Source organism: Choloepus didactylus, chromosome 2 (genome assembly GCF_015220235.1).
Source record: "Choloepus didactylus isolate mChoDid1 chromosome 2, mChoDid1.pri, whole genome shotgun sequence".
NCBI lineage: Eukaryota > Metazoa > Chordata > Mammalia > Pilosa > Megalonychidae > Choloepus > Choloepus didactylus.
In genome coordinates, this window is record NC_051308.1 from 206,676,034 (window position 1) to 206,700,229 (window position 24,196).

The following is a 24,196-nucleotide window of genomic DNA, read 5'->3' on the forward strand; positions in this document are numbered from 1 at the left end:
CGTGTTTCTGGGCAGTCGGGGAGGGGGGGTGGCCCTAACAATCAAATCTCCCTGATGATCCTAGAGTTTTAAAGCTGCTGCAATAGTCTAATCCTTCAGTTCAGTCCTGCCACAGTTTGTCTCTGCCACTGACCCACAAGTCTTTGGTATTGGCGTATGGCTCCTGAGACTTGCAAGTGGGCCCCTCTTCCAGGCTGTGCACCCCGGGTCCTCTGTTGAGGGATGACTGTGCTATGTCACAGGTGAGTGCCGTCCCCCCAGGGCAGTTCTGGGCTGCTGGGCTGTGTAGGGAGGCTCCCAGTCTGCTCAAATGATGGCTGAATGGGGCTTTGTTAATTCACACTGCTCCACCTTCCCAGCTCTGGGACATTCAGCTGAGGTTGCAGGGAAGGCTAATGTCCACGCCCAGTTTTGTGGTGTGTGCCTGTTATTTGAAGCAGTTCCGTCACACTGGGTTGTTTGGGGCAGCTCTGGGCTATGGGTCTGGCGATGGGCAGGAGTGTTTCCTGTCCACCAGGATGGTGGCTGTGAGCGGACACCCCCCTTTTCCTGGGAAGTTGTGTTGTTTATTGAATTTTCTCAGCCACTGGATTATTGCCTTTTGTCTCAGAGCTCTCTTAGTTCTGCTCTTGACTTGACGTGCGCAAATTGCAATTCTTTGAAGCTTTCTGTATTGGGCTTCTTAGAGTAATTGTTTTAGAAAAAGAAAAAAGGATTTAAAAAAAAAAAAAAAACGGACCTCCTCAGAGACCTAATGGGTTATTGAAATGCTAATAGACGAAGCAACCAGGGTCATTAAGGAAAGGTCCACAGGGCAGAGAGATCAGCTTTTCTTCGGGATTTGCATATGCGCCTCAGGGCCTGAGCTCGGGCTTGAGCTCTGCCCTTCCCCCTTCTATGTTCACCAGAACTCCAAAAATCTTCCGCTTTTATTTTGGAGTTTTTCGTGTTGTTTTTTTCTATGCCTGTCTCCTCTCTGCTGGGCTGGCTGCTCTCAGAGTCTCTGGTGTCTGGTGTCAGTCTATCTATGGTTGGAGTTTGAATCAGTAGAATGAGTTTCCGATAAGAGCAGCCACTGCACTTCTCCCTTCTCCTTCCCGGAGCTGACAGCCCCTCCTCCCACGGGACTGAGCCTGGCAGGGAGGGGCGCGGGTCCCCTGGCCGCAAAAACTTACAGATTTCGCTGATCTCAGCAGTTCCACGTTTTCATGAGTGTTGTATGAAGTATGCCCAAAGTCAGATTGCTCTGTGGTGTCCAGTCCACGCAGTTCCTGGCTTTTTACCTACTTTCCTGGAGGAGTAACTAAAACTTACAGCTCACCAGTCTGCCATCTTGCCCCGCCTCGTTCTATCCTTTGGTTTTTATTTGTCAGATGTATTCTGTCCCCCTCTCTATTTCCTTTAAGGTACCCTTACTAAAACTCTTCAGTTCTGTGCCCTTCTCCAGACCTATTTCTCCTTTCTGTTTTTCTTAGCCAGTAGAGCTCCTTTTAGAATTTCTTGTGGGGTAGGTCTCTTGTTAAGAAATTCTCTCAGCATTCGTTTGTGAAAATTTTAAGCTCTCCCTCAATTTTGAAGGAGAGCTTTGCTGGATAAGGAATTATTGGCTGCCAGTTTTTCTTTCAGAATTTTAAATATGTCACACCACTGCTTCTGGCCTCCATGGTGCCTACTGAGTAGTCAGTACTTAGTCTTACGTTGTTTACCTTGTATGTGGTGAATTACTTCTCTCTTGCTGCTTTCAGAACTTTCTCTTCAGCATTTGACAATCTGATCAGATGTCAAATTTATTTGGATTTATTCTATTTGGAGTTCATTGGGCTTCTTTGATTTGCATATTTATGTCATTTAGAAGGGTTGGGAAGTTTTCCCCAACAATATCTTCAAATACTTTTCCTAGCTCTTTACTCTTCTCTTCTCCTTCTGGAACACCAATTATTCTTATGTTTGTGAACTTCATGTTGTCCATCATTCCCCTGAGATCCATTTAAAACTTTTCAATTATTTTCACCATTCGTTCTTTGGTGCTTTCACTTTCCATCACCGTATCTTTGAGTTCGCTAATTCGTTCCTCTGCCTCTTCAAATCTGGTGTTATGTGTCTCAAGAATCTTTTTAATTTGATCAACAGTATCTTTTATTTCCATAAGATCTGCTATTTTTAAATTTACTCTTGCAAATTCTTCTTTACGCCCTTCTAGGGTCTTCTTCATGTCCTTTATATCCTGATGTTTGTGTGTACTTCTTTGATTAATTGCTCCAAGTTCTGTGTCTCCTCTGGGTTTTCAATTTGGATATTTGGGTTATCCATATCTTCTGGTTTCTTCACATGCTTTATAATTTTCTATTGTTTTTGGCCTCTTGATATTTGCTTATCTTGATAGGGTTCTTTTAGGATATGCAGGATTATTTGAACATTTGTCTATAATTTTGCAGAGGTACAGCTTGGTGGAGTGCAGTTTCCCTGACCTACCAGCAGATGGGAGTTCTGAGCCACCTCTTACACTCAAGCCAGTTCTTCCCAACTTTGTCTGTGTACTGAGTGGGGGTCCGAACCATGTGGAGGTCCAATCAGTGCACCAATTTTCTGTGTGCACTTGGGACTGCCAGCCCCGTGGTTGGGGGTCATGCCCTGTGTAGTTTGGCAGGGAGTCCGTGCCAGGAGACAGTAGTCCCAGCTATTCCTAAGGCTGTGGGTGGAGTACTCTGGGGCTGCAGAGCAGTGCATCTCACCTTTCAGCTCAAATGCCCCACAGTCCCTTCCTGCCCTGGGCCCACGAGTCTCTGGGATTGGGGAAGGGCTCCTGGCACTTCTGTGTGGCACTCCTTCCTCTATGTTGTACACATTGTGGGCTTCTGTGGAGGAAGGGTGGATGCCATCACAAGCCTGCCGAATCCAGAATTCCCTCAAGGAAGCTCTCTGCATGGGGATGTCAAGAGTTGTCTCTCAGCCAGATGCAAAGATGGCTGCTCAGGGCATGGAAAGCTGTCCTTTCCACATTTTTCTGCCTGCTCCAACCTCTAGTCCCTAGCTCTTGGCTGCAGGACTGTGAAGGGCTATCACCCATGCCAGGGAGTAAGGAGCATGCCTGGGGAGTGGAAGGCTACTCCCCACCATACCATCCACCTGCTCCAGCCACCTGTTCCCCAGTGGTGTTCCAGGCCGAATACTCACCCATCTTGAACACAGTCTTTTGGTTTCTCCAAGTACACTCTCACTCTAGGTGTAGAAGTCCCTGCCCAGCTGGTGGAACCCTGGAACTCCTGTTCTGGAGTGCTTTCTGTCCTATATCTAGTGTTTTTCATGAAGGAGAACTTTGCTCCATCTCTCCTAATCCACCATCTTGGTTCTAGGAGACTGTGTTCTTTTAATCCAGTCTTGTGGGTGCAGACTTATTGTGGGTGGGATCTTTTGATTAAGTTGTTTCTATGGAAAAGTGACCCACCCAATTGTGGGTGGGAACTTTGGATTATTTCCATAGAGATGTGGCCCTGTCCATTCAAGGTAGTTCTTAATTAGTTTACTGGTATCCTCTATGAGAGGATAAAAGGCAGAGACATTTTGAAGAGAGCTCAGAGATGCTTAGAGAGAAAACACTGAGACATTTTGGATACAGCCAAATGAAACCAGAACCAGGAGAGAAGTTAAGAGATGAAGCCCAGAGCTTGCCCCAGAGAAGAGAGGACTCCCAGATGCTTAGAAAGACCTGGGAGAAACAAGCAAGGATGCACAGGAGCTGAGAGAGAGAAGCTAAGACAGGAAGCCCAGAGACATATTGGAGAAAGTAACAGAAACCAGAAGGTAACCCCAGGAAAGGCCCAGCAGACTCTAGCCATGTGCCTTCCCACATGACAGAGGAACCCCAGATGTCATTGGCATTTCTTCATTGAAGGTATCCTCTTGTTGATGCCTTAGTTTGGACACTTTTATGACCTTACAACTGTAAGTTTATAACCTAATAAATCCTCTTTATAAAAGCCAATCCATTTCTGGTATATTGCATTCCTGTAGCTGTAGCAAACCAAAACACCACATAAGATTATTTTGTGGATTAAAAGAAATAATACACATAACATACTTAGCACAGTAACAAGCACAAAGTAAGCACTCAACAAATGTCAATAATTATTATTCTGAAGCTCTCACCCTTTTAGCTCCTAAGATAATGAGTCCAAGGAAGGAGGAGACTGAGGATATGTCTGATCTCAGGTATCACTGATTGTGCCAGTTTGGATGTACTGTGTCCCCAAAAATGACATGTTCTTTGATACAGTCTTGTGGGGGCAGATGTTTTAGTGTTGATTAGGTTGGAACCTTTTGATTGAGTGTTTCCATGGAGATTGACCCACCCAACTGTGTGTGACAGCTTTGATTAGGGTGTGATCTCTTGATTGAATGTTTCCATGTCATGTGGCCCAACCCATTCAGTGTGGGTCTTTTATTTAATCACTGGAGCTCTATAAAAGAGTTCACAAACAGAAGGATCTCAGAGCAGCTGTGAGTGATATTTTGGAGAGCAACTGAGAGACATTTTGGAGATGGCCATTGAAAGCAGACTTATGCCAGCCAAGAGTTTGCTCCAGAGAAGCTAAGAGAGGACAAAACACCCCAAAAGCAAAATTTTGAAGAATGCACAGGAGCTAAGAGAGAAGCTAGAATACAACCTGGGATCAGCAAATGCCAGCCATGTGCCTTTCCAGCCAAGAGAGGTTTTCTGGACACCATTGGTTTTCCTTCAGTGAAGGTATACTTGTGTTGATGCCTTAATATGGAAATTTTCATGGCCTTCAGACTGTAGCTTTGTAACCAAATAACCCCCCTTTATAAAAGCCAGTCAATTTCTGGTGTTTTGCATAATGGCAGCATTAGCAAACAAGAACACTGATCTATTTGCAGTGTGTGATACTTAATCACCAACTAAGAATTAAGAGATCTGGGAAATAAATGCAGTAAACTGAGCAACATCATGTAATATTTCTGGGTTTTATCTTCCTCCTGTGTAAAATGAGGGGACTGAACTGGAGAATTCTTAGCATTCTAAGTTTAACCACATAATTTTGGATGTCCAACAGATATCAAGATGCTACAGAGCTTGATGTACTGTCCCATATGATATTTCTTATCTTGATAGAAGGTAACATTGTGGCTCTTAAAGCTATTGATCCTAGCATATACCCTGTTAAGGCTTCTATCTCAACACCTATAATAAAATAGTACTCATTTATGTGTGTGTTTATCCTTCTCTATTAGAGATAAATTCTGATGGCCTCTGAAAACAGGGGCTGTGTTCATATTCCTAGGACCTAGCACAGTTCCTGGAGTTGATAAATGTTGATTGAATGAATGATTAAGTAAAAGAGTGAATGACAGAAATATTTGCAAATCATATATCTGATAAGAGTTTAATACCCAGAATATATAAAGAACTTCTACAACACAACAAAAAGACAAACGACCTAATTTTAAAATGAGCAAAGGACTTGAATAGATAATTCTCCAAATGTGATATACAAATGGCCAATAACACATGAAAAGATGTTCAACATCATTAGTCAATAGAGAAATGACATAATGATTGTGCTGGTTTGAATATATTAGGTTCCCCACAAAAGCCATGTTCTTTAATGTAGTCTTGTAGGGGCAGACTTATTAGTCTTTTGATTAGGGTGGAACCTTTTGATTGAGTGTTTCCATGGGGATGTGACTCATCCAATGGTGGGTGAGACCTTTGATTAAATTATTTCCATGGAGGTGAGGACCCCACCCATTATGGGTGGGTCTTTATTAGTTTATTGGAGTACTTAAGAGAGCTCAAGAGCTGACACAGATGCTGACGCTTGGAGACACTTGAAGATGCAGATAGAAGGACATTTGGAGATGCTAAGCTAAGAGATGAAGCCCAGAGTTTGCCCCAGAGAAGCTAAGAGAGGACCCCTAGATGCTTAGAGAGAAACACCCTGGGAGAAAGAAGCAAGGGCACACAGAAACTGAGAGAGAGGAGCTAAGACAGAAGCCCAGAGACATTTTGGAGAAAGCCATTTTGAAACCACCTGCAAGCAAAGGAGCAGCAGATGCCAGCCACATGCCTTCCCAGCTGGCAGAGGTATTCTGGATGCCATGGGCCATTCTTCAGTGAAGGTATCCTCTTGTTGATGCCTTAGTTTGGACCCTTTTATGATCTTAGAACTGTATATGTGTAACCTAATAAATCCCCTTTATAAAAGCCAATCCATTTCTGGTATTTTGCATAGTGGCAGCTCTAGCAAACCGCAACAATGAAATGCTGCTTTACATCCACTAGGATGGCTATAATCAAAACGACAGACAATAGCAAGTGCTTATGAGGATATGGAGAAATTGGAACCCTTGTGGTTTGCTGGTAGGAAGAAAAAATGTTACATTGTGGAAAATGGTTTGGAGGTTCCTCAGAAAGTTAAACATAGAATTGCCATATGACAGTGCAGTTTTACTCCTAGGTATATACCAAAAATAATTGAAAATAAATTCTCAAATGAGCACTTATACCTTGCTGTTTATAGCAGCATTATTCACAACAGCTATAAGGTGGAAACAAGCCAAATGTCCATCAATAGCTTAATGCATAACAAAATGTGGAAAATCATACAATGGGAAGTTATTTAGCCATAAAAAGGAATAAAGTTCTGATACATGCTACAGCGTGGATGAAACTTGAAAACATTATGGTAGGTGAAATACACCAGACACTAAAGGACAATGTATGATTCCACTTATATGAAATATCTAGAATAGGCAAATTCATAGAGACAGAAAGTAGGTTAGAGGTTACCAGGGGCCAGGGGCGAGGGAAGTAGAGAGTTATTGCTTAATGGGTACACAGTTTCTGTCTGGTGTTTTGAAAAGTTCTGGAAGTAGATAGTGGTAATGGCTGCAGAACATTGTGACTGTATTTAATGCCATTGAATTGTACACCTAAAAATGGTTAAAATGGTAAATTTTATATCATGTATATATTACCACAATAAAAAAGAGTGAATGACTAGACAATTGGGAACAGTTGTAGCTCAAGCAAGGATATAAACTATTGGAAATTAGGCCAATAAGCTAGTGGTTCTATTTTTGACACAATCTGCTGAACAGCTCATATAGCTTAGAAATAATCACCTTTCTGAGAGTGAACTAGATGCAGGTCTCATGGTCATAGCAATCATGCCCAACAAACAGGATCTACTAAGAAGAATCCTGGAAGAACCAGCAGGTCATACAAACCAGGGAAGAAAGCAGACTCTATCCTGTATTCAGAATGTAACTCTGCTCACCGAAGTCCCTCTTGCTGACTCACTTACCAGCCAAACTCTGGACTCTGTCTGAACCTCTACTACTTGCTGCATCTCTCTGTACTTGACAACTTGTCAACTTGGAATTTTTTTTTTTAACATAACTGCTTTTCTCTGACTCAGATACTCTTCTTAGGCTGACTCCTTGTCAGACCAGACTAGCTTCACTTTACCTCTCTGGGCCTCAGATTTTCTCATCTTTTAGATGGGGCTATGATAATACTATCAAATAGGGTTATTGAGAATGAGCATATATATGAAAACACCTAGCATTCATTCATTGTGAAATACTTATGCAGCACCTATCCATAGCTACAGTGATGTATGAGATACAGTCCTTGCCCTCCAGGAAATCAATGCTGAGTTGATGAGATAGAGAAGTAAAAACGCAATGACAATACAATGTGTTAAGGAACAAGCTATGAGGCAACACACAAATTGCTTTAGGTTTACTCAGGAAGAAGGGTTTAATAAAAATTGATCCAGTGCAAAGAAAAACTGATCAGATAGTCTCAGGGTTTACTGCCCGGGTGTACAGCTAATGAGCCTCTTTGCCACAGCCCACCATGAGGCCAGGAGCAAGGCTACAGCTATATGAAGGAGATGAAAGGGATAGAGTACAGCAACTTTAGCAGGTCAAACTACAGTTTAAAGACACGATAGGAAGCACATACCATACCTCTCCTCTGTGAATCTGGATACTCCTTATAATATGCTCCAAGAGGCCAATCTCCTGTGTGAGCCGGAGACTGTTTTCCTGTAATCGCTTATTTTCTTTATCCAGGAAAAATACTCTGGAATGGCATAAATTAGAGTCATAACTAGAAAGTTCAGCATCATTAATACAAACCCCAAACTATGGCCTGTTCCCCACTCTCTAGGTCTTATCCCAATGCTCAGATTTTAAGTTTGGCAAAATAATTCCCACTATATAACAAGACCAAGCAAAAATTAATAAGCTTCTGGCCAGTAATGGTCATTAAATAAATGTTGTGAACAGAGACATACTATGCACAAGAGTATGAAAGGCACAACCAGCCCCTGAAAAACTTAAGGAAGGATATGGTCCCATTTGGGGATGGGATTGAAATGGAAAATTCTGTATCCCTTCAAATATTGTAGTGACATGGCTTACATCTGGTTGTGATCTCATACATCCTACAGTCTTGTGGTAGTAGTCAAAGATAGTAGCAGTATGAGCAATCATTTACCAAGTACCTACCATGTACTTAGGAACTGTAACCTATCCACACAGTAAGCACTAAAAACTTTTCATGCGTTAGCTTGTTTAAGCCTCTTAACAACCCCAGATCTTTCAGGCTTCTAATCCTGAGCCATCAACCACTATACCAGCCTCATTATCTAGGGCTACAGTTTATTTGGGAGACATGTGATGAGAGACTTGTGTTTGAATTCTGGTTCTGCCATTTACTAGCTGAGTGACCCTTGGAAAATCAGTAAGCTTAATTTCTTCATCTGTAAAATGAGGAAATATCCTTTAGGAGAAACTTACTCTAAGGGAAATATCCATGTCCAATTCAGGTGACCAGAGTGTGTCTTAAGGAGGGAATATTATTATTGTTAAAGAAAGAGTAAAGAGTCAGTTGTGTTGAGCCCTGACTATCTGAAGCAATGACACAGTTTGAGAAGGGCAGTGGTTTACATAACATAAATAAAAGGGGAGATGCAGACAGTAAAAAGTAATTGGTGAGTCTCCAGGCCTACCAGAGGAGAGTATGCTGAAAGCAGTGGACAGGAGATCTGCTAGATACTTGGCAGATCTCTCCCCAGACTATCCTGGTGTGAGTTTTAGGGTCAGGACACTGGCTTCACATCCTGCTCTGCCACTGATTAGAGGCTGGGTGAGTTCCTTAACCTCTCTGGACCTTAGCTTGCTCTTTTGTAAATAAGACTACTTTTTGTATCTCCCTCTTAGGATTGGTGTGGGGATTAAATAAATTTATACATACAGAGCGTTTAGAATCATGCCAGCATGTAGTAAGTGCTCAAAAAAAGTTACTCTTTAATGTTATTTTTGGTGACACTATCTGTTAAGATCAAACCACTCTGCTCTGATTCTGTGCTCAACAAGCAAATTTTGACTGTATTTAAAGTTTCCTATAGAGGAGAGAATGCTCAGGTTGGCTGAAATGTGAATGCTTTTCAGTTTAGAATATTTCTCTTTAAGAATAAATACATTAGTTTCCTGTGGGTTTCATTAATTTAAATTACTCCTGTGAGCCTGATCCTCTTTTGGTCTATGCATAAAAAATGAGTGTCAACACATGCAAAGTGATATACCAGAATGCACATAGCAGGATCCCAGTGAGGCAGTATTCCATGAAAGAGCCTGTTGGAATGGCCAGCCAGCATCCTCCATGATATTTTTCTCTTTAATTTCACAACTTTGGTCATTTCCATAGTCTGCTGAAAACAGCAGATGGCAGAGCAATAGTTATGGGACAGGTCGCAAACTCAAAGGATGGTCTCTGTAGGGATCTCTGTTGAGTAAGAAAAATCCTGTTTGTGGAGTTCACTAGCCCCTCAGGCAGGGCTGCACCTACCTACTCTGTACTGAAGATATTATCCATTCATTGCCATGGATTAATTCTTCTTGTTCTGTAAGTTGTTCCAGAAGTTTCGTTTTTTCTAGGAGCAGTATATCATTTTGGGCAGTTATCTGGTCCTGGAATGCCTTCTCCTAGTGAAAAGAAAGCACAGCAGGAGAATGAATTACAGTTTTAAGATCATCAGCCTGTTTCTAAACTCTGACAGTAATTTTCACTTGTTCATTTTTTCTCTTTTTTTCTCTAGTTTGCTGACTATTGTCATTCATTATAGCCAGGATAGTTCTTCTGTTTATTTTGGTTATTTTGTGTTTTAATAAGGTCCCAATGTTTCCATATGTGTTCTAATTTCACAGAAATCAAACTGCCAACAAATAAAACTCAATTCTCTTAAGCTCCATATTGAAATTTTTTTCCTGTAATTCATTCCCATCTGCTTTGTAGTATATATTTTTAAGGCAAAGGGAGGAAAATGGGAATTTGGCCACTGCACTTGGCAATCAGTGTCAGGATCTCAGTTGGCGTGACAAGTCAAACATGTAAAACAGGTGCTAAGAATATTCTTGTACTGATGATGCTGAAATGATTTCTAATCTGAGACCATGTTTCATTTTCTGTCACCAGTTTCCCACAAAAGCAATAGTTAGTGAAGCTGCAGGTAAAATGATACAGGAGTGCATTTTATGAATAAATACTAACAATCTTGCACTGAAAGAGCCAGTATATATTAGCGAAATATCACTCTTGGTGGGTGAGAACAGAAGCTCAGAAATATAGAATTTTCACTTCGTGAATGACCAGTCAATGATAATAGGTTAGTGCCTTCACCTTTTCTGTATTTGTTCCTTATCTGCCAGTGGAGGGAGTGAGTGGGGAGTGGGAGAAGAATAACAAGCTTTTGGAAGATGGGAGTATCATAGGGGTAAGAGGACCATATTTATTTATTTATTTTAAATAAATTACTAATGTAAATCATCCTTAAAAGACCATCCATCTATTAAAGAATTATAAGAGATTACAGTATGATCTGCAACAAACCATTCAAGATTTTAAAGTTCTTTAGGACCTTTCAATGTCTAACAATAGTTTTTCCTGTTATTATTTAAACAAATTTATGGTAAAGATTGAGAATAGAAGCAGCTATTTTACAAATTAATACTCCGTGTAGTTATAATGGGATTAGAAATGATATTGAATGCGGCAGGCTACTAATACCCTGTCCTTTGGAAATACCACAATTTTTAATCAAAAAACCAGGGTACCTCATATGGCAGCAGTATTTACTATTTGCAATAGACAGAGGTGGCCTAAGAGTACATTGACTGATGAACAGAATGGTGAACTGTAGTGCATACATGCAATAGAATATTGAGTGGCTACAAGAAGAAATGAAGCTGTGAGACACGCAACTAGGTGAATGGATCTTGAGTACAGCATTTTGAATGAAGCACACCAGAAACAAGATGACAAACATTATAATGCCTCACTAATATGGACTAACTATAATGTGCAGTCTCTGAGAACTGAATCTTAGAGCACAACTTATCAGCGAAATGCTCGTTGCAATGGTCTCTAGATTGTAAGTTCTTACAGCAGTCACATCTATTCTTGAGTTGAAATGGTAATCTCTGAATCTTGAGATGCTGAGCTCTTTGTGTATAACCTGGTTGGTCTCCGGAACATTGGGTATCTGTGTGACACACGAGACTTGGAGCTAGAACTTGGCAGCTATGAATGTCAGTATTACCCCATACAGCAACTGTTGAAAGAGCTGAAAAAGAATTCAGACTTTAATTAAGATATGAATGAAGAGGATCTGGTTAGGACTAAGGCAAATCAGGCCCAAGGGTAAAGGACAATACTGACTGGGTTTTAAAACTACAACTTACATGTGAGACCAAGGGAGGAGATGTTTATCTGGTGCAGGATCTATATTTTCTGTAGCAAACTAGATAATTTAACTTGTACGATCAGTTTGTTTGAACACTATAGATGCATGGAGAGGTGAATGGGAAGTGGGATTTGGTGAGTTTGTACAGGCTGGGGTGAAATCCCGACACATCCCAGAGTGATATGGGCAGAGAGTATAAGTATATTTTTGGGGCCCCCAGGAGAGCTAGGGAGAAATATGGAGGTGTTGGTCTTCCCCACCTGGGCTATTGCTGATTTTTCCACAAACATTGAGAACTGCCAATTTGGTGGGTCGAGCCCTCCATCTGGGGGTTTCCCCTGTGAGGCTAGTTGCTGCAAGGGAGAGGCTAAGCCCACTTATAATTGTGCCTAGGAGTCCCCCCCAGAGAGCCTCTTTGTTGTTCAGATGTGGCCCCCACTCTCTCTAAGCCCACTAGGCAGGTGAACTCACTACTCTCCCCTCTAGGTGGGACGTGACACCCAGGGGTGTGAATCCCACTGGCAATGTGGGAAATGACTCCTGGAGATGAGCCTGGGCCCAGCACTGTGGGATTGAGAAGATCTTGACCAAAAAGGGGGAAGAGAGATGAAACAAAATAAGGTTCTACTGGCTGAGAGATTTCAAATGGAGTTGAGAGATCACTCTGGAGGGTATTTTTATGTGCTATATAGATAACACCTTTTAGTCTCTAGTGTGTTGGAATGGCTAGAGGTAAATACCTGAAGCTGTCAAACTGCAATACAGTGACCTTGATTCTTGAAGACGATTGTATGACTATGTAGATTGCATAGAGTGACTGTGTGACTATGAAAACCTTGTGGCTCACACACCCTTTATCCAGGTTATGGACAGATGAATGGAAAAATGAGGAAAAAAATTAGATGAAGAATAGGGTGGGATGGAGGGGATGTAAAGATTTAGGTGTTCTTTTTTTGCTTTTTTTAATCTTTTTTTAAATTTTGAAATAAATTCAAAGTTACATGAATAGTTGCAAAAACAATACTAGCCCCATACACAGAATTCCTTCATACCCTGACCCCCCTCCCCCAATAGCTCAATCCACCAACTTTAACATGCTGTCACATCTCTATTTCTTTCCCTCCCTCCCTCCCTCCCTCTCTATCATCCATCATCTATTTCTCTGTCTTCTGAACATATGAGAGTTAGCTGCACACATCCTTGAACATGCACTATAATTCAAGTATGTACTTCCCATGAACAAGAACATTCTTTTATGTAATTCCATTAAGTGCAGCTAAGAAGTATAAGAGATTCAACAATGACACAATGCTTACATTCTATATTTCCTTTTCCTTATGTCTCAACTGTGTCCCTTCGAGCCACCTGTCCTCCACCCTCCAATCCCATCCAAGTTCATCCTTAGCATTCAATTGTCGTCTAGTTAGACTGTCTTTTTTTTTTTTTCTTTTTTTCAGTTGTGGAAACATATATACAGCCTAAATCTTCCCATTCCACCTCCTCCCTAGCCTTCCATTAGTGGGATTAATCACATTTAGAATGATGTAATGCTCTTTCCCACCATCCATTACTAGAAATTTCCCCTCACCTCAAACAGCAACCCTACACTCATTTCTTAACTCCCCATTGCCCCTTCCCCCATTTCTCTTAACCCAAACTTTACTTTTCATCTCTATGGTTATATTCTCTGATAATTTCTTTGTGTTTACTGTGGGGCTTAAAATTAACCTCTTAAATCCATATCAATCTTGTTTTTCTTTGATACCACCTTCACTTCAATAGGGCACATAAACTATGTTCCTATACTCCTTCATTCCCCCACCTTTATATAGTTGTCTAAAATTACATATTTTACATTGAGTTCAAAACCATTGATTTGTCCTTAGAGTTTGTGTATTTTTTATCATGTAGGAAGTAAATAGTGAGTTATAGTTCAAAAATTATTGACTTCTATTTGTATTCCATGGTGGTTGGAGAATGTTCTTTGAGTATATTCAATTTTTTTTTTTAATTTCTTGAGGCTTGTTTTATGTCCCAGCTATGGTCCCTTCTGGAGAAAGATTTGTGATCACTAGAGAAAAATGAGTGTCCTGGTGATTTGGTATGTAAGGTACTATATATGTCTGTTAAAATTCTCTGTATCTCTTTCTCCTTTCTTTGTCTCTCTGTCGGTAGGGCTCCCTTAAGAATCTGAAGTAGGGCAGGTCTTTTATTAGCAAAGTCTCTCAGCATTTGTTTGTCTGTGAAAAATTTAAGCTCTCCCTCAAATTTGAAGGAGAGTTTTGTTGGATGAAGTATTCTTGGCTGGAAATTTTTCTCTCTCAGAATTTTAAATATGTCATGCCACTGCCTTCTCGCCTCCATGGTGGCTGCTGAGTAGTCACTACTTAGTCTTATGTTGTTTCCTTTGTATGTGGTGAATTGCTTTTCTCTTGCTGCTTTCAGAACTTGCTCCTTCTCTTCAGTATTTGACAGTCTGATCAGAATATGTCTTGGGGTGGGTTTATTTGGATTTATTCTATTTGGAGTTCGCTGGGCATTTATGCTTTGTGTGTTTATATTGTGTAGAAGGTTGGGGAGGTTTTCCCCAAACAATTTCTTTGAATACTCTTTCTAGACCTTTACCCCTTTCTTCCCCTTCTGGGACATTTTATTTTATCTATCGTATCCCTGAGATCCATTTCGATTTTTTCAATTTTTTTCTCCATTCTTTCTTTTGTTCTTTCATTTTCTGTTCTGTGGACTCTAGGACACTGAGATGTTGTTCAGCTTCCTTTAGTCTTGTATTGTGAATATCCAGAGTCTTTTTAATTTGGCCAACAGTTTCTTTTATTTCCATAAGATCTTCTATTTTTTTATTTACTCTTGCAATGTCTTCTTTATGCTCTTCTAGGGTCTTCTTTATGACACTTATATCCTGGGCCATGGTCCTCTTGATGTCCTTTAAATCCTTTGCCATGTTTTCATTCTTCAGTTGTAGTTCTTTGATTAATTGTGCGAGGTACATTGTTTCTTCCGAAATCTTGATTTGTATGTTTGGAGCTGGAGTCTCCATATCGTCTGGTTTTATCGTATGCATTAAGATTTTCTGTTGTTTTTGGCCTCTTGGCATTTGTTTTGCTTGATAGAGTTCTTTCAAGTTGCAGCAAAAAAAAAAAGAATATTGATCTAATTTTTCAGAGACACAGTTTGGTGACATACACTTTCTCTAACTAACCAGCAGATGGCGTCTGTGAGTCACCTATATCCCTCAAGTCAGTTCTCAATCTTTTTCCCATGGTGTGTGGGGAAATGATTCTTGTGGGTTCAGTTGGAGAACTCAGTTTGTGTGTGTTGCTGGAGCCATCCACCCTGAATGTGGGGCGTGTGTACAGGTGGCCAGGGAGGAAGGGCAGTTCCACTGTTCAAATCTCCCAGGTTCCAGGAGATTCAAGGCCGCCACAAGAGTCTAAGCCTTCATTTCAGTTCAGCCCCAGACCCTCTCTCTCGCTGTCCCACAAACCACTGGACTTGGCGTAGCCTCCCTGGGTTCTCCGAGCTGGTCCCCCCTCCCAGCCATGATCCTCCAGGAACTCAGCTGAGGGAATGCTGTGCTATGTCACCAGTGTGCGCCGTCCCTCAAGGGAGGCCCTGGGCTGCCAGGCTGTGCCGCGGGGCTCTCAGCTTGTTTCAGAATGCAGAATGTCTGAGGCTGTCTTTACTGCAATGCCTTGCAGGCTGAGAACAGCTGAGGTTTTCTCCACAGAGAGAGAGCAAGGGACAGAAAAACTCTCAGGTTCACCCGTCAGCCAGAGATAGCACCTGATTTTCTGGGCTCCCTATCCTGAGACAGATATGTCCCCCAATTCTCCCAAGGTCAGTTGTCACCAAAAGCCTCTGTCTGTTTGTTGAGGATTCGCTGTCTGTATTGAGCAGTTAATATTAAAACCTCACTTGGAGCTGGGCTGAGAGAGTGCATGGCGCGGCTTTCATGAGGGAGGGGCTCTCGGCTCTAGGTTCTCGGCTCTCAGCGCATGTCTGCAGTTTTACTTACAGATTTTATGCTGTGATCTCGGGCATTCCTCCCAATTCAGGTTGGTGGATGTTGAGTGTACAGTCACGTTTCTCTCCCCGCTGTTATTCCAGGTTATTTACTGTTTTTTTTGTTCATTTATGAATTGTTCTGTGGGAGACTAAGTCTTCCACTTCTTTCTATGATGCCATCTTCCCTGAGTCGCTTTTATTTTTATTTTGAAGTAAGGAAAAGTTTCAAAAATTGATTATGGTGATAAGCGCACAGCTATATGATGGTGCTGTGACTAATCAATTGTGCACTGTGGATGACTGGGATGTGTAAATATATTTCAATTAAACTGTATTAAAAAATTAATGAACAATGGGGGGAGCAGGGTTGGGATGTTTTGGATGTTTTTTTTTTAAACTTTAATTTTTATTTTATTTTTTGGAGTAATGAAAATTTTCAAAGTTTGTGGTGATGAAAGCACAACTATTTGACAATACTGTGAACAAATGATTGTACACTTTGGGTGACTGTACGTTACGTGATTATTCTCAATAAAACTGCATAAAAGATTTTAAAAATCAGGATACCTGCTCTGATAATAGAATAAAATATTTTGGACAATCAGATTTAGATTATCACAACAATTACTGGACTCAACTGGCTTGCTTTAAAAAGATTTTAAAAGTAGCTGTATAAAGAGAAGCCTGGGGAAATGAAGCCAAAAGACCTGGAATTATTTTCTGGAGACTTGGTGCTTAGAAAGTGAGCCAGCTTTCTTATGTCAAAGTTCAGGTCCATATGCCCTAAAGTAAGTAAAATAATAAACTCCCGGTTTGTACCAATGTGGCATTAAAAGCTCCCACATCAGTTTTTTTTTTTTGTTTGTTTGTTTGTTTGTTTTTGTTTTTGTTTTTGTTTTTGTTTTTGTTTTTGTTTTTTCTCTCTAGGCTAAGTATTTCCAATTCTAACAATTTCTTTTGTGAACTACTATGCACCAATCAAGTAAATGCTTCTAAGAGGTCCTATGCCAAAAAGAAGGAAAAACATCAATGAAAATTTTTCATATGTGCTAAATACCACCTTAGGCATTTTATATTTTAATCCTAACAAGAGCCTTGTGAGGTAGGGATTTTCCCCCATTTTACAGATGAGGATAATGATATGCAAGACTTGACCAAGGCCACAGAATTATTAAGTGGCAAGGGTAGAATTTGAATCCAAGTCTGACTACAAGGCCAAAGCCCATAGTACCTTTCAAGAACAGTGAGTGCTTACTTATAATTTCTGGAATATTTCATGGAGACCTGTCAGTTTTTTGGAGGGGAGTATTGAGGAAAGGTCATCTGAGTGCCTGTTGAAAGCAGGAGGCTATTTTTGCTGTGTAATCTAGAATTAGAAGGTACACAAAGGAATTGGTAATGCAGAAGTAGGTTTATGGTGGCTCCATGAACCAAGATTGTTACTTTCTTCTGTACACTTTTCATATATTTTCTTAAATTTTGAGTCTAAACTGGGCCTGAGTCTCTAAAAGAAGTTTGAAAAATCAGTGACAAAATAGGATACTGCACAAATCCATTGATTTTCTTCTGACACTAAACTATAGTTTAGAGTATCAATAGGACTTAAAAAAATAAGAATACAACAATGAGCTCAAGAAGGGAAAAAATTCTCTCCATTTTGAATTTATGTAGTTTAATGGTCTCAAGACTATTATGCATTTATAATAGCATTGGCTACGTCATTAAGGTTTCCATACATCTGTCCCCTTTCCTCCATATGCCAGCAAGCACCAGGGCAATAAGACACACATAAAGAAACCATGGCATTAGTTAAGGGTTGACAAAGGAATAGGGATTACCTGCTTTCACTGCCATTGAAAGCTGATGCAGAAATCTGAGGCAAAATGAGGGTTACATACAACAGGAATTGGTTACTGAGGGTGGTTTGGAAGTCTCTGCCAAAGGGGTGTTTAAAAAAAGGCAGTTTCATTTGAAGGCAGGACACTGATCATAAAATGGCAGCACAGAATATTTTCAGTGTCCCATATGGTATACCATCACTATGAATCTTGTATGCTTTTTGGCAGAGTTTCAAGAATTATACTGAAAAAACAAAGAAAAAAGAAATGAAAATGGACTTAGAAGAGCCCACACATAAATTAAAAAGGAGTGGGCTTTCTCTAAACTGCCAGCAACCAGCATCAATGATGAGCTCTTCACCTTTTATTTTTTCTCACCTTTTCCATTCGTTGTCGCAATATTCCAATTTCATTTTCAAGTTGTTTAATTCTCTCATCTCGTAGTTGTACTTCATGAACTGAATGATCCTTGATTCTGTGAAGCTTGATTTTGTGGGGGTGATGTTTCTCATTATAGCGTCTGGGAAAGTAAATTTGAGAACAGACACACCTGAACGCAGTTAAACTTTATTTTTCTTCCTCAATATGCAGCTTTCTTTTTTTTTTTTTTAATGGTTTCTACCAAAAATATATATTTTACTTTTTTTTAAACAGTTTTATTCACACATCATAAAATCCATCCTAAGTGCACAATCAATGGTACCTGGTATAATCACATACTTAGGCATTCACCACCACAATCTATATGAGAACCTTCCCATTTCTTCCAAAAAGAAAGAAAAAAACATCCCATACTCCTCCCTTATTTCCCCCTGTTATTGATATTTAGCTTTGGTATAGGGCCTTTGTTAGAATTAATGGAAGTATATTACAATGTTCCAGTTAACTATAGACCTTTGTTTGAAGTAATTGTATTTTTCCCATATACCATCACATTTTTAACACCTTATAATAGTGAAATACATTTGTTCTAGTTCGTGTAAAATGTTCTTATGTTTGTACAATTAACCACCATCATCATCCACTCTAGGTTTCACTAAGTTACACAGTCCTAGTTTTTATCCTCTAACTTTCCTTCTGGTGACATATACAACCTTAGCTTTCTTCTTTTAAACATACTGACACTCAGCTTTGTTTGTATACTTAAAATATTGTGCTACCATCACACAGTATTGTGCTATCCATTTCTGAACCTTTACAAGCAACCTTATTAGGCATTCTGTACCCCTTTAGCATCAGTTGCCCAATCTCTACCTTCTTTCTAGCTCCTGATAACCTATACTCTCAAATTTAATTCTCAGTTTGCTCATTATAATTAGTTCATATTAGTGATACCTTACAGTATTTGTACTTTTGTTTATGGCTTATTTCACTCAACATAATGTCCTCAAGGCTCATTCATGTTGTTGCATGCATCATGACTTCATTCCATCTTACAGTTGCATAAAATTCCATCGTATGTATACCACAGTTTATCCACTTGTCAGTCGATGGACATTTGGGCTGTTTCCATCCCTTTGCAATTGTGAATAATGCTGCTATAAACATCAGTGTAGTTTACAAACTGTCCCTGTTTTAAGTACTTCCAAGTATATACCTAGTAATGGGATTGCCTGATTAAATGGCAATTCTATACTTAGCTTCCTGAGGAACCATGAACTAATATGCACCTTTCTTAAGTTTCCTCTACTTACTTATGTCAGGGGCTTGGCTCAGATGTTGTTACTTGTTCCGTCTTGCATCTGCAGGACATCTTGCCCTTAGGGAATGAACCAAGAATACCACCCCCTAAAGAAAAGTAGCCTGCATCATCCCTGTGGACTCAAGTTTCTGGTTTACCTTGATTTTTTGATGTTTGTGGTATGGTGTTAGTGTCTGTGTTTAATTTAGGAAACTTCTTGACTTCAGATCCCTGACATCTAAATTCTGAATCCTGCTCTAATGATTCAGACATTAATGTTAAATTTCCTAGTTCTTGGCTATACCCATAGACAGTGATACAACCCACTTCAATCTTATCTAATATCCAGATAACTAGGCCTGCTCCCAGTCCTCACCTTGAGTCTTAACTTTTAAATGCTGACTCTATATAGATTCCTGCTGAAGATTCTTACTCTGATTCTGACATAAATCTATGTTATCACCAATAAGCATGTAAGCCATCAGGCAAATGAAAATCAAATCCACAATGAAGTACCACTTCACACCCACTAGAATGGCTATAATTAAAAAGATAGATAATAAGTTTGGGTAGGGATTTGAAGAAATTGGACCCTTACCAATGATGGGGATGTAAAATGGTGCAACCACTTTGGAAAACAGCCTGGAAGGTTGCTTAATTTCCACATATTTGTGATTTTCCCTTTCTCCCTCTGTTACTGATTTCTAGTTTCATTACATTCTGGTTAGACACACTGTATGATTTCAATATTTTTTTTAATTTATTGAGACTTGCTTTGTGACCTACCCTGGAGAATGATCCATGTGCACTGGAAAAGAATGTGTATTCTGCTACTGTTGGGTGAAATGTTCTATATATGTCTGTTAGGTCTAGTTGGTTTAGAGTTTCATTCAAGTCTGCCATTCCTTATTGATCTTCTGTCTATATGTTCTATCCATTATTGAAAGTGATGTATTGAGGTATCCTATTATTAATTTAGAACTATTTATCCATTCAAAGCTGTCAAAATTTCTTCATATATTTTGGGTCTTTCCTAATAGGTGACTATATATTTATAATTGTTATGACTTGTTGAATTAGCCCCTTTTTCAGTGTATTATGACCTCCTTTGTCTCTTGTACAGTGTTTTTTTTACTTAAAGTCTATTTTATCTGATATTAGTATAGCTACTCCATATCTCTACTTTTTTAAGTTACATTAAGTTTTATTGAGATATACTCACATACCATACAGTCACCCATGGTGTACAATCAACTGTTCATAGTACCATCATATAGTTATGCATTCATCACCCAAATCTATTTTTGAACATTTTCCTTATACCACAAAGAATAAGAATAAGAAAAATAAAAGTATAAAAGAATACCCAAGTCACCCCACCCCTCCCACCCTATTTTTCATTTAGTTTTGGTCCCCATTTTTCTACTCATCCATCCATACACTGGATATAGGGAGTACGATCCACAAAGTTTTCACAATCACACTGTCACCCATTGTAAGCTACATTGTTATACAATCATCTTTAAAAGTCAAAGCTACTGGATTGGAGTTTGATAGTTTCAAGTATTTATTTCTAGCTATTCCAATACATTAAAACCTAAAAAGGGTTATCTTTGTAGTGCATAAGAATGTCCACCAGAGTGACTTCTCAACTCCATTTAAAATCTCTCTGCCAGAGAAACTTTATTTCATTTCATTTTGCATCCCCTTTTTGGACAAGAATATGTTCTCAGTCCCATGATGCTGGGTCCTGATTCATTCCTGGGAGTCATATCTTGCATTCCAAGGAGATTTACACCCCTGGGAGTCAGGTCCCACATAGGGAGGAGGGCATTGAGTTCACTGCCAAGTTGGCTTAGCTAGAGAGAGAGGGTCGCATCTGAGCAACAAAGAGGCACTCAGGGGGAGACACTTAGGCACAATTATAAGCATGTTTAGCCTCTCCTTTGTACTAACGAGCTTCATAAGGGCAAGCCAGATAGAGACAGAGGGCTTGGCATACCAAGCCATCAGTCCTCAATGTTTGTGAGAACATCAGCAACAATCCAGGTGAGAAAGTCCAACACTTTCACATTTCCCCCCAGTTCCTCAGGATGGCCCTGCATATATATTTTTATTCTCTGCCCAAATTACTTTGGGATGTGTCGGTATTTCACACTAACCTATACAAACCTACCAGATCTCACTTCCTATTCAAAGTTCCATGTAATTACGGTGTTTGAACAAACTGACTATAGAAATTATATTGTTTAGAAAATATAGATCCTGCACTAAATAAACATCTCTTTCCTTGGTCTCACATACTCCATATCTCTTTTGATTACTAATTGCATGGTATATTTTTCCATCCTTTCACTTTTTAAATTGCAGAATATAACATATTTACATACAAGTGATTAATTTCCAAGTGCAGTTTAGCAAGTAGTTAGAGAGAAAATTTCAAAGACTGTTATGGGTTGCAGTTCCACAGTTTGTTATTTCCTTATTGTGAAAAATATTTGAAAAAAGATGATAACTTTCAAAGTATGATTTAACAAGTAATTATGTAGGAGATATCCAAGAATGTTATGGTTACATACCATAATTTCAGTTATTTTCTTGTGAAATATATATATATATATATATATACACACACACACACACACAAAGGTGATAAATTTCAAATTACAATTTAACAAGTAGCTATATAGCAAAATTTCAAAGAATGTTATGGGTTAGAGTTCCACCATTTCAGTTCTTTCCTTCTAGTGACTCTAATACCCTAGCAATTAAGAAAAAGAAAATTATATACAGATTCAGTATTCATAATCCTTTGTTAAATTCTGAATTGTCTGTTGCTACCACTTCCTCTAGTTTAATCACTTTCCTGATCTTCAGGAATGTCTAGGCAGTAGCCACTCTAACTTTTTCAAGTTGAAAAGGGGTATTGACATTATGGGAAAAGGGGATGCAAGTGGTTGATGTTCTTGAAAAGGCTGTTGCCTCTGGGTTTGGGGACTTAGCTGGCATAGGAGCTCTCTGGAGGATTTAAGTTTCTGAAGAATAAATTTAGTGAATGAAACTTTTATAGAGGCTCAGAGAGGGACCTGGTATTCTTTAGGGTTTTGCAGACTACTGTTGATGTGGGCTTATCATACTGTGGCCATTTGGGACATCTAGCTGAAGCTTGCATAGGAGTAACCTCCAGGACAGCCCCTCAACTCTATTTGAAATCTCTTAGCCACTGAAACCTTATTTTGTTGCCTTGCTTTCCCCCTTTTGGTCAAAAAGGCATTCTCAACCCCTCAATGCCAGGGTCAGTTTCATTTCTGGAATCCATGTCCCATGTCACCAAGGAGACTCACTCATCTGGGGGCTCCTGTCCCATGTCGGGGGGAGGGTGATGAATTTATTTGCAGAGTTAGGCTTAGAGAGAGAAAGGTCACATTTGAGCAGCAAAAGAGGTTCTCTGGAGGTGACTCCTAGGCATAATTACAGGTGGGCTTAGCCTCCCCTTTACAACCATAAGTTTCACAAGCGAAGCCTCAAAATCAAGGGCTTGACTTATAAAGTTGAGGGTTTCTAGGTTCCCATAGCATATGTTCTGTCCATGATAATAAAATAATATCTCACATTATCATCACATAGTTATACTTTTTATTTCTTTGCCTTGGCAAATTGCTCTGGCTAGAACTTCTAGCACAATGTTCAATAATTGTGGTGACACTGGGCATCTTTGTCTTGTTCCTGATCTTGGGGAGAAGGCTTTCAGTCTCTCAGTGTTGAGTACTATGCTAGCTGTAGGTTTTTCTTATACATCCTTTATCATATTGAGGAAGTTTCCTTCAATTCCTGTCTTTTGAAGTGTTTTTATCAAAAAGGGATGTTGAATTTTGTCAAATGTTTTTCAGCATCTATCAAGATGATCATCTGATTTTTCCCTTTTGATTTGTTAATGTGTTGAATTACATTAATTGATTTTCTTATGTTGAATCACTCTTGCATGCCATGAATGAAACCCTCTTGGTCATGGTGTGTAATTCTTTTAATGTGCCTTAGGATTTGATTTGCAAGAATTTTGTTGATAACTTTTGCATCTATATTCATTAGGGAGATTGGTCTATAGTTTTCCTTTTTTGTAGTACCTTTATCTGGTTTTGGTATTAGAGGGATATTAGCTTCATAAAATGAGTTATGTAGTATACCTTTTTCTTCAATTTTTTGAAAGAGTTTGAGGAGGAATGATGTCAATGCTTTTTGGAAAGTTTGGTAAAATTCCCCATTAAAGCCATTTGGCCCTGGGTTTTAATTTGTAGGTACATTTTTGATGACTGATTGGATCTCTTTTCTTGTGATTGGTTTGTTAAGGTCTTCTATTTCTTCTTGGGTCAGTCTAGGTTGTTCATGTGTTTCTAGGAAATTGTCCATTTCTTCTAAATTGTCTAGCTTAGTGGCATACAGTTGTTCATAGTATCTTCTTATGATTTTTATTTCCTCAGGATCCATAGTAATTACCCCACTCTCATTTTTTATTCTGTTTATTTAGGTCTCTTCTCTTTTTGACTTTGTTAGTCTAGCTAAGGGTCTGTCAATCTTGTTAATCTTTTCAAAGAACCAACTTTTGGTTTTATTTATTCTATTTTTTCTTCTCCATATTATTTATTTCTGCTTTAATCTTTGTTATTTCTTTTCTTCTACTTGCTTTAGGGTTAGTATGCTGATCATTCTCTAGCCTCTACAGTTCTTCAGCTAAGTCTTTGGTTTAAACTCTTTCTTGCTTTTTGATGTATGCATTTAGAACTACAAATTTCCCTCTTAGCACCACCTTCACTGCTTTCCATAGGTTTTGATATGTTGTGCTCTTGTTTTCATTAATCTCTGTGTTTCAGGGTCTAAGATGG

The 24,196-nt window shown here is 39.4% G+C and overlaps 1 protein-coding gene across 3 annotated transcripts in view; it reads right to left on the reverse strand.

The window, feature by feature from the left end:
• CCDC30 (coiled-coil domain containing 30) overlaps window positions 1-24,196 on the reverse strand; it is a 247,826-nt gene that overhangs the window by 26,162 nt on the left and 197,468 nt on the right. For all 3 annotated transcript variants that reach the window (XM_037827513.1, XM_037827515.1, XM_037827514.1), the window contains 3 exons: window positions 18,014-18,155; window positions 9,881-10,017; window positions 7,996-8,110 (listed from right to left, as the gene is read on the reverse strand). In XM_037827513.1, coding sequence (XP_037683441.1) covers window positions 7,996-8,110; window positions 9,881-10,017; window positions 18,014-18,155 — 394 coding nt within the window. The remainder of the gene's footprint in view (window positions 1-7,995; window positions 8,111-9,880; window positions 10,018-18,013; window positions 18,156-24,196) is intronic.